The sequence below is a fragment of the Vanessa cardui genome, chromosome 7 (genome assembly GCF_905220365.1).
Source record: "Vanessa cardui chromosome 7, ilVanCard2.1, whole genome shotgun sequence".
In the NCBI taxonomy this organism is placed as follows: Eukaryota; Metazoa; Arthropoda; class Insecta; order Lepidoptera; family Nymphalidae; genus Vanessa; species Vanessa cardui.
Window position 1 is genome coordinate 4,964,507 of NC_061129.1, and position 12,098 is coordinate 4,976,604.

The window sequence follows — 12,098 nt, forward strand, 5'->3', positions numbered from 1 at the left end:
TAAAGTATTTATTACCACTATTAAATCTAGTATATTATAAGGATTAAACATAACATTGCTGTATATTTTAAGGTTATATGATCTACCATAATATTACAACCTAAGGAAGATTGGATGCCAGGTGCAATGTAAGATTCCAGATTAGATTTATTGTAATTCTTATAATACCAATCATTATTATCAACTTGTCTTGGCTTGTTATTATTTGAACTTTCCTCTGAAAATCTTGTCTTACCCTCGCGATTGATAACTGGGGAATAATTATATCTAAGATCATAGTGTTCTGCATGTGGTAAGTTAACCTTTGTTACAGTTGCGGTTCTACTGTGGTTTTTTGTTAAATCATCATTGTTTGGTAAAAGTATTGCAGAGAGAGCTGTAGGTTGGCTCTCAATATATTTATTTATTTGTGGTAGTGGTTTTGTTGTCACAATAGTTGGTGCTGCTGTCACAGTACTGGTTTCAAGCCATCCTTGAATAGACATATCATTACTTGTATCTGTAGTAATGATACCCTCTTTTTCTGTTGCTTGACTAATTGTTAGATTAGACTCCATTAGATTGTATTTACTTATATTTAGAGGATCAGTATTTTGTTCTTCTATATTTTTAGTTCTATTATATGTTACATGAGTACTATTATCATCACCGTGGAATGCTTCAAGCTCATGTATTTCACTTTTCATTTTTTTATGAGTTGTACTGTTTTTGCTAGTCGTGGTTGGTGGTATATTATCTACAGAGACAACATTATGATTAAATTTTTCATTATTAAAACTAGCGGCATTCCCTTCCATGCTTGTTTTTGTAGTATGTAATGTACTGATTGTTGGATCTGGTATCGGTATAAAACCATTTGTTGTAACAGGAAGCATCGGTGAGAAACCACCAGTTTCAAAGCGTGGAGGTTCTGTTACTTGATATTTTTTAAGATGTTGCTGACTATTTTTATTATCAGACCAATCTATTTTCCGACCAGTGTTTAATAATTTTCCCATGTCTATTGATGGTAAGGGAACACCGAAAAAGGTGAAACCACTGCTAGGAACTGGAACTTTCAATGCAATTCCTGTTTTTTTATGAGTTGTGTTGGACATTGCGGCATAAATTGTTGGTGTGTTACCTAAATGATTGTGAGATTTTGTAGACTGATTGACAGCAGTATTCATATTTTCCAGTAATGTTTCATTGTATGGGTAATCCACATAGTCATCATAAAAATATTCTGATTCTTCTGGTAATGGTCGGTTGTTTAATTTATTGCCTTGGTAATTATTTTTAATGTGTGTTTCATAGTCTTTGATTTTATCCAATGATGAGTAAACTTCTGAAGTAGCTAAGCTTGGTAGTAATGCTTCATTTTCATATGTCATGCAAGATTTTAGATCTTGATTCTTAAATTGTACATTCAAACAGTCGGTTTTCGAAAAAGGCATTCCTTTCACATAGGAGCCATCAGCACATTTTGGCCCAAGAGATGATGATTCCGACAACCATGACTTTAACCAAATAATGGCACAATTGCAGACAAGTGGGTTACCTGTATAAGAAAATAACATTAGTAAATCTATAATAAAACATTAAATTTCTTATAACATGTGACAGTGAAACTTACCATCAATATCCAAAATGGCGATATTGTTTCTCAACTTGGCAAAATTATCTTCGAACACCGATGTTAATTTGTTATGTCTTAACGACAAAACCTTTAATCTTGGCATGTTGTCAAATGGTTGATTACTAATGTGACAAATAAGATTATTGTCTAAATTCAGTTCAACGAGCCACTCCATATATTGAAAAGATTCCTTATTGATTCTTGTGATCTTATTAAAACTTAAATCTAGAACCTCAAGTGATACCAAGTGTTTAATACCTAAATTGTCCAAATTAATTAGTTGATTATTGCTTAAATTAAGATATTGCACCAAAGGTAAATTTTCGAAAGCTCGTATTGATATATATTGCAGTCTGTTGCTTTGCATCTCAATGATTCTTAATTTTGAAAGGTTCGAAAATGCTCGATCAGGTATTTCTATAATATGATTTCTGTTAAGGTAAATAGACAATAACTTCGGGAGATTGGCAATAGCCATTGGATGAATTATTTCAAGTTGATTATTTTCTAAATCGATAGACTCCAAATTATTCAAATCACGAAAGCTTCCAGTTCGTAATTCAGTTATTCTGTTGCTGTGCAGTTTAATTTCCGCCAAAGTTTGTATATTATTGATAATATTACCATCAAAGTTTTTGATATAATTATTGCTCGCATCTAATGTTTTCAATTTTGATAAAACGTTTAAAGAATTAGGCAATTCGTGAAGATTATTAGATGATATGTTAAGTATTTCAACATCTAAGCCCCTGCTTATTATATTAGGACTTATACTTTTTAATTTATTCTTGCTAAAGTCTAGCTCTGATAGTGCGATATTATTTTGTATTGCCATGAAGTCAAAATTTTCAACATTATTTCCATGTAAATTTACTTGTTTAAGGTATGGAAGTTTGATAAAACTTTTTGGATGAATAGTTATGATTTGATTGTCACTTATGTCTAGCACTTCTAAGCGTTCTAAATCACTAAAAGTGCTAGCTTCAATCTGTCTGAGGCCGTTTCGATTTATATAAAATCTACGTAAATTATGTAAAGTCTTCATACCTCCATACTGTATTTTTTGTATGCCATTATTTGAAAGGTCAAGAGTTCTTAAAGAAGGCAAATCTAAATCAGGTGATGGAAGCATTGGCAAACTAGTTATTTGATTTCTTCTTAAGTATAATTGCTCTAAGCCTCTTGGTAGACCTGGTAGAAATTCAACTAGTCTATTTGAACTCGCATCTAATTCATATAGATTTGGTAAATTACGAAAGGTAGCTGGGTGTGTAGAAATTAATGCATTTCCCGATATATTTATGTATTCTAACAAAGGAGTCTCCATGAAAGTAATAGGATCTATTATAGTTAATTGATTGTTACTTATATCAATTCTTCTCAAAGCTGGTAGATTATACAGCAATTTTGGCTGTAACCTTTGAAAATAATTATTAGACAAATCTAAACCTTTTAAAGCAGGTAAATTCCAAAATGGGCCTTCATTCATATCATTTAACGAATTATTACTTAAATGTAATTCTCGTAATGCAGGCATAGCAATAAATGCATCTGCATCAATAAATTTTATGTTATTTCTGTTTAAATGCAAACGTTCTAAACTTGGATGTCCTCTGAGAGCGCCTCGTGGAATTTCTTGTAATAAATTATCACTCATATCCAAATATCTTAATCGAGGCAATGCGTCAAGTAACGATCGAAATTCAGATATGTGCATTATTTTGTTGCCGATAAGTGAAAACTCTTCAACTCCGCTTCCTGATTGTTGTAAGAAGGATTCAGGATGTATTCGTACTATTTCGTTATAATTTAAGTCTATTACTCTTAATTTCGGTACTCTATGAAAAGCTCCGTGATGAATTATATTTATATTATTGTTTGACAAATATAAAATTTCCAACATGGTTTGATCGACAAACGCCCCTTCACTTAATTTACTTATTAAATTAAAATTAAGATTTAATGTGGAAAGCATTGGTAAGTCTCTTGTAGCTCTTCCTATCATAGTTGCGTCTGATATTCTATTATTACTTAAAGATAATTCGTTTAATTGAGGAAGTAAAGAAAGCGCTCGCATATGAATAGATCTAATTCCGCATTCGGTTATTTCGAGTTTTTTTAGTTTAGGCATATCGTAGAAAGCATTTTCTTTTATTGTATTCAAATTTAAACTTCCTTTAATAAATAGCTTTTCAAGATTTGGCAAGTTACCAATACTGTGTTCATTTATACTACTTAAACTTGCAGACTGTATGTTCACATATCGAAGTCTTTGCATATTAACTAAGGTGGGTATTCTTTTAAGATTATGTGATTGTATCGTTAAAGCTTGTAGGTTCTGTAGCTTCATCAAGCTCTCCGATGGTAGACTCCTAAGATCATTTTCCACTATAAATATTTCTAGTAAATGTGGTTCTTGAGATTCCAACCATGTTGCCGATACTCGTTCCAAACCGTTGTGCCGGATCATTAATCTAAGAATCTTGACATTTTGAAATAGTTTTCCAGGTAAAGAAGGCAAATAGTTGTTTTCAATGATTACTTCGTCGATGGGATTTCTAATATATTCGCCTATCCTTTGCACACCTTTTAGTACTTGTGGCAAATCGCTGTGCGTGCACCTAAAAATAGATACAATTAGAAAATATGCTTACTTTGAAAATAATTTTGTTTAAATCCTTGACTTACCATATTTGTACATCGTCTTGACGATGAGTACATATGCAGGGAAGAATTGTATCTGGCGGTGGACATACTGTTTTCTGTCCTAAAGCAGCTGTAATTATTATCAGAGTAAGATATATTAATATTTTCTGTTTGTAGAACTCCATTCCTCACAGACTGTCATTGTTGCATTCTTGAATCATTAATCGTAATTGTTATTGGTAACATCTGAAATAAAAAATATGTCTATTATAACTTTACACCTTCCGAAAATATTTAAACCCATTCTAATTAAACATCAATTCAACAATCAACTCCGGTATAGATAAACTTATCTATACGTGTATTAGTTGCTTATATATAGATCACAATGTCTTACATAAATAATAAGGGGCCATGATACCATTTTAAAGTTTTGAACTGCATGAAAAAAATTATGTCCAATCCGGAAGATTCAATAGTAATAATCAGTACATAGAGGACAAACATTTATATTGGGCTTAATAACTCAGAATTTAATTATTTATACAAGTTCAAAAACTAATTAAAATTAGAATTAAGTTTTCATAATATGAATAGTTGCGAATGTTACTTTTATGTAATATTGGTGCTGATGTTATTATTGTTATTGAGTGTTTTGATTTGTTTTTATAATATAATCGATATTTTTTAGTATTTTTGTTAGTTGGTATTTCGGTTTCATCTAAGTCTAATAAGTCAAGGATAAAGAAGTATGTTTCATCGGGTCCATATCGTGTACAATTGTACATAACCATTGGTAGTATTTATGGAAATGAACTTAATTTCAGACCGTGTTACAATAATGTTTCCTGTATTTCAAATAATAGTTTTTATTGTCGAATTGCGTCAAGGACGTAATGAAACAATATAACTGTTAAGACAATGGTCAGTGGTATACAGTGATTAAGTAACACTTTCACTACTCCAGCCATTGTTTTTATTTACTATCTGTGCCTTACTACTTGACGTCTTTGTTATTTAGGAAGTGTGCTTACGCAAAACTAAATTATTTTATACCATATAATATATTTTAGGGACGGTAGGACAGTTTTTCGAATTGATCAATATTTTGATTAATGATGAATATTATGATTTTGAATTAAATGTATGCATGTATGTTATTTTTTAAAAATATTAACATGAAAGTTTGTTGAACGGAAGGGCACAAATATGTACCAAGTCATTATTCTCCTTCAGACCTAGTGTCGCTACGCTAGTTGTTCTCAATGCAGACAAGCGAACTGGGTAGGAAAATAAGTGTTCCTAAGTGTTCCGGCGGGCTAGCAAACATACATGGTATCAGCGTGTACCGTCAACTTCAAGACAGAAAATCTCAACAAACGACCCAGGATTTGAACCTAAGACCTAAAAATCAGCAGGCTTGTGCGATTAATAAACGAGGTAGTTCTAATGATTTTGTATTTAAATGCAGACGACAAAAACATAGCACCTCACGATATATACTTATACTGCAAAGCACAAGTTAAATTATAATCATGTAAAAAAAAATATTTTTTTTAGAGTTTGGCTCGAATTAGACCCTGCGATTTTCGATGTCGACAAAACTGCGAGTAGTGTAAATGATGTATGTATTATATTAGTACATCTGCAATATACAGAATATCACTTCTTTATTTAATCGATAAAATACACTTCATACATCATTATTACAACATATGACAGTCACAGTTACGTGTAAGCGAGTAAAATAATTTTGTTTGTACAGTTTTCTAACGTAACTTGTAATCACTCAATGGGACCATGAGTTTTCGTTACAGTTACGTAGTTACGTCGTACATAACTGTCACATGATGGTATTGTCATAAAAACGTATTAAGTGCATCCTACGCAAAAGACTTAAGACTTTTTTTAGGAATCGCAAATGAAAAAGGAATGTGTTACAGAATTATTTTGGCCGATTTTAACTATTTATGTCTATTGCTTAATTATTCTTTCTTTATAATGTATTCAATAAAATAATTTATGCCTAATATAAATCGTCCTGAGTAGAAAATAAATGTTTACGGCTTTTTTATCGTTCAAATAGATGAATGCAAAATAAAACAACACTTTTTAGTCCTATGTTCCAGTTTGAAGAGTGAGTGAGCCAGTGTTATTACAGGCATAACATATTAGATGACATGGTTCGCTGCGCATTGACGGTGTAAGGAAATTAATTATTATAAGGTATCATCATTTAGTCCCGACTGGCATCTATATCAAATACAGAAAAAACCTGTCCTTATTGTCTAATGCAGCAATAACTCATTCTTTGATTTGATCTACGTACCCAAACGCATTGTTAATCTTTTCGATTGAAGATAAGCAACGTACCAAACTGCTTTACAAAATGTTGCAACATTTATCTATTTACGTTCATCAATAAAAATAGTTGCTAATATCGTTCTATCTATACTGAAATATAATTGGTCTATTTGTAGAAAATGTCACAATTCGTGTCCTCCAATGGTAATAATACTAAATTATAACATTTTCTCCACATCTCGTATCTAGATCGTGATTGCAGTCATCACAATTTCATGCATTTGAACATGTCCCCTTTACAGTATTCAAACGCTTACCTAATACAATACTTAGATTTGTCCTAAAAAACATGCAACTAACGGGTGGACATTTGTGCTCGAGATATAAGATTAGCTGAAAATACTATCAACTAATTTTGAGGATATTTTGATTGGTGCCAGAAGATACAAAAAGTTTGTACCAATACCAATAATATACCATTAAGGAACTATCGTATTGTGCAAATGAGTTGATCATCAATGAGGCGCAATTTTCAAAATATAAACGCACCTTTTAAAAATAATATATTATGCTGATGGTATTTCGGTTTCTACATATTCACAAAATCCGCAAATGCCAATCGAAATATGTACAAAATTTATTGATTATCTCTCAATACCGTTTTCCTGTAGTAATTGATAGTGTTTAGTTAAATTAATTAACACATAATATGAACATAATATGAATGCGATACCAACATTTCTATTTTACTTGGCAAGGTAAAAACAAATAATTAGTACCTATTTCATCTTCGTTTCTGAATCGACTTTTTTGGTTCATATGTAACAAAAGTTACTTTAATTTGGTAAACAATCTCTACATAGTATAATACAAAGTCGTTTCCCGCCTTTTGTTCGCTTAGATCTTTTAAAATGCGTAAACGGATTTAATGCGGCTTTCATAATAGTATGCTTTATTAAGAAGGTTTACATGTATAATACATGCATATTACAGAAACGAAAAGTTGAGAAAATCAATTAATTATACGCGTTTGAATTCAGTATGGGAAGCTTAATACGTATCTAAAAAATATCTGGTATAATTGTTGTCATATGTATTAGTTTTATAAATTGTATTTATTTTCTGTGTTACTTCCACTTCCATTGTTTTTTAAAATAATGACTTGCGTGAGTTCAAATACTGCCTACCTATATTATCTTGCGTGTAAAAATTCTGAGACTGGTCCTTATCCAACGCTCAATTGAGGATAACACATATGCTCAACATCTATATATTTACTAGACATTTATGGCCTCTTTAGAAAAATAATAATAGCGACTTTCAAGCAGATTTCATTACAGGCAGTATGTCGATATTATAAAAAAAAAAAACAATGAAATTTATTGCCCGAAAATGTGTCATCTCTATTTGACTATAGTAAATAGATACCTACAGCTATTAACTGCTTCCAGATTCTTACTAATTATTCCTTTGTCTGAAAGGATCCTTATTAAAATCATACTTAATTCCAAATTCATACATTTAAACCCTGTTACCTTTTAGAAAAAAAAACAATTCCCATAAGATGTGATGATGATGATGATATCAGTCACCAATGATCCAAGCGCGGTTAACGTGCGATATTATATTCGTACAATATCCAATTGCGTAACTTGGTGTTCACTTTCAAACAATCCCGGACCACTGAAGTCTCTGATAGATAAACACGGACTGTACACAAAGTGTATTTCGCATGCAAACACCAGACTTTCGGTTCATGGCTCGATGCGCACCAAGTAACTTATCTTTCACCATTGTAGCGCGTGCCTTCATACGTAACCTCGTCTTCTAGAAGTAGATGTGCAAATCGGTATTATCTGTGCCGATAATTTTAACACTAGAAGAAGACTGAGCAACAGATATAAAAATTGATTTACTAGAAGTATTACCAAATATAAAGTCAATTGCTAAATGTTTATGTAATTACTGTACCGTATTCGGTAATCAAATTATATTGCGTACATTTAGTGCGAAACATTAGGTACCTCCGTCAAAGTTGTAAGGATTATTTTCATATTTATTATTGCTTTTGTTATTGATTTTGTAATTTTCACGTGACGTAATAATTTAAGCTTCGTTTGTACCCTATTTTAAAATTATCAAGTTATCGCGTATTTTTTTTTTGTGAAAAACGATCGTTATGGGTGAACATTGATTTTATCTATCGCTAAACTATGCAAATTCTTTTTCAAAGAAATTTGTAAACGTAATTTAATTATTGTACCTAATAACTATTATTTGAACTGATTTCCAGTTCTGAATGTGGCAGAAAAACATACATTTTTGAAATTTCACAATCGAACTCTCGTTCTATTTTCGAATTTTCATCGTACAGAATATCTATAATAAAAAAATAACATGTCTGAAAAATTGTTTGCGTTAATCTTTGACTGATTGCAAAATAAAGATTGCATTTATTTTTATCAAGATTAATCCAGTAATGTAGCAACTTGGAATGTTTATACAATTAAATTGACATATTATTTAATAGCACGTTTGTCGTCGGTCGAACTATTTACTGTTAAATTACAACGTAACAATAACTGATTGATCTTAATTATCTACATACGACGTACATTTCCCTATTCCTGTTTAATTTTTTTTTATTATTAAATTTAAATGTTTACGTTTACGCTTTGAAACATTGAAGATTTCAAATTACGTAAGCAATTGAAAGTGTCAACTCCAGATTCCTAAAGGAAAAAAAAGCGATGTCGAATTACTTTTTATGTGTGCAAAGTGTAATAGTGTACCTAGTAGCAGTAGGATAGTGGGAACATTGCCGGAAGCAATTTTAAAGAGTTTTTATGCGAATTTTCTACCTACTACACTACGATGACCGTCCTTAGCATGGATTCCAGTGCAGTGATCCGCTCGTGGCTCAGTGAAGCTCTGCTCAGGGGGCAAGATTACCTTATCGTCGGAGGCGAGCGGACTTCTCGCTAGTGTATACGGCAACTCGAGACCATCCTGATTACCGTTCTTCTGATGGCCGTTTGTAACGTGAGGACCCCACCCGGTGAAGGTGACTTGTCGTCTTATCCAGGTTTCGATGGCAGCTGGATGTTTCAGGCGGAGTCAGCCGCATCTCATAGCTAGAGCCCTCCAGCGTTCGCGACATTTCAACGCGAATGCGAGTCCAAAGGTGGAAAGGACGCTCCCGAGGCTCAGGATATTGCACTCCGCACTATGTGGATTGCTAGTCTCCGCTGCAAACTGTACATTTTAGTCCGGATCCGGCCGGCTTGAGCCATCTAGGTGTTCCGGACTGGACATGCAGTACGGCACCCTTTAATATTTGACCAGGGACGGACTTCGAATAGCCCGTCTGGGTAGGTACCACCCACTCATCAGTTATTCTACCGCCAAACAACAGTACTCTGGTATTGTTGTGTTCCGGTTTGAAGGGTGAGTGAGCCAGTGTAACTACAGGCACAAGGGACATAATATCTTAGTTTCCAAGGTTAGTGGCGCGTTGTCGATTTAAGGAATAGTTAATATTTCTTACAGCGTCATTATCTATGGGTAATGGTGACCACTTACCATCAGGTGGCCTATATGTTCGTCCGCCAATCTATATTATAAAGAAAAAAAAATTATGTAATAATGTGTTCCAAGACAACTTTAACAATTTTATTTTTTTACTATTATTGTTTATTAAGGTTATGCGAGGCAGGAGACAAGAGCCTCCTGACCACACCTCGCTTCCCCAAATTTGGCATCCTGGGCCGTCGCCCAGGATGCCAAAATTTAAAAAGTTTTCAGTTCCAGTTCAAATTAAAAAAATCATTTAACATTGTACATTTGTGTATTTATTCAATACCTAATTTTATTCGTGAAAAGTCGAGATAGTTTGTAATGTAAATACTTAGTTTAAAAAAAATTATTCACTTTATGAATATGTATCAAAAAAGTGTGGAGAACCTACATTTTCTAAATTCGTGTAATCGACATCGTTTAGTTATATTTAGACTTAATAAAAAGTCATAAAAAATTTGCACATAAATGCCGACACGCCCGCTAATAAGGGCCTCAGAAAAATAATATTATTAATGAATTCATGAGTTATTTGCGACCATACGATATCCGCATTACAAAACCAGTTGACCTTGTATATTGCCAAATCGTTAGAGACGCGCAAAAAATTTTAGTACCTGCCCGACGATATGTATAAACAATTCATTTGGTGTCAAATGTGATACATTTCCTTATTTTGTTCCTATTCCTTATATTATAATGGTGCACTAAAATAACAACCGAATATACAAAGAAAATCTTAAGCCAGTAAATAAAACATATATATCAGTCATCGCTTACTATAAGTACCTTCCAACATTTAATTTACCATCATAAAAAATAATTCCAAATTTAAATGAAATCTTTGTTTAGGTTTTATGTTTAACGAATTTTATCTAAATTATATACTAAATATATTTTTTGAAAAACAATTTCGACAAAATTATGTATTTTTGACCTCAATAACTTACTGTGGATCTTATTGCAAAATAAAAATAAAAAAAAATAAAACATACGAATTGTTAAATTTTAACAATACGCATTTGATCCTACAGCCATTTAACTATGGACAGTAAGTTATTCACCAGATTATTCAATATTCCATAACGTAGCACATATTATATTATATGTAACAACTACAAACACTTGCTTTTAGATCATTGTATTGAGAACCGGTTACTACTATACTTATACTAATACATTATAACATTTCGAACTAAAGGGATCTTATTTTGCCTTCAAATTATTCATCTCACGTGCTCGCTGAAATTTATTGTTTATTCTATTTTTTTAATGGCACCTAATATTACTCTTGAATAAGGAACTCTAAAAAGGATTATTATAATTCTGTATATAAAACTATATTAATGATGAATGTTTAAATTGTACTACTGGGTTGATATGTCGTTTACGTATACCTCTTACTGTACCAGAGTCTATGTATGAAGGTCCACTTACCAGGACCTTAGAAGCCATGTAGAGACACCTAATCCTTTCCTCTTTCCTCTTCAATTTGGTAAGGTGTTTTTCTAACGCGTTAGGACTTAGGAGGTTAGGTGTATGCTCAACACTTAATATTTAGAATTAATGAAAAATCTAAAATGCCTCTACTGAAAAAATAAATAAATTGAAGGATAAACTGTTTTAACATATTTTGTTAAGAATTACTAACCTTCCGGAGGTTCTCGGACGGACACAAAAAGGAACCAGCAACGATTTCGAAGTATGCCGTTTAAAAACTTGTTAAGCAAAAAAAAAACGTCGTCGGCTTGTGTTCGATGTTCGAAAACGTTAGGTTCCTGCTATAAAAAATTCCAAAATCAATTTTAATTAATAAAATATATATCTAAGGCCCTCACTAAGTACTTGTTGCATGTCTATTTTAAATAACTTCTGTTTTTCGATTTGATAAATAATAATAAAAAATTGGTTAGTGCTATTTTTATATAAAGTTCAACTTAACCGGTTTCAAAAA

The 12,098-nt window shown here is 32.1% G+C and overlaps 1 protein-coding gene across 2 annotated transcripts; it reads right to left on the minus strand.

The window, feature by feature from the left end:
- Window position 1: 1 nt before the first annotated feature.
- LOC124531204 (protein artichoke-like) lies at window positions 2-11,884 on the minus strand. 2 transcript variants are annotated; one of them, XM_047105695.1, is made up of 4 exons: window positions 11,796-11,884; window positions 4,307-4,510; window positions 1,616-4,239; window positions 2-1,540 (listed from the first exon to the last, which is right to left on the minus strand). In XM_047105695.1, the coding sequence occupies exons 2-4, from the start codon at window positions 4,447-4,449 to the stop codon at window positions 27-29; spliced, it is 4,281 nt and encodes a 1,426-aa protein (XP_046961651.1). In that variant the 5' UTR covers window positions 4,450-4,510; window positions 11,796-11,884; the 3' UTR covers window positions 2-26. The 2 variants fall into 2 exon arrangements, with proteins under 2 accessions (XP_046961651.1, XP_046961650.1); XM_047105694.1 differs by lacking the exon at window positions 11,796-11,884 and adding an exon at window positions 8,104-8,136.
- Window positions 11,885-12,098: the final 214 nt, after the last annotated feature.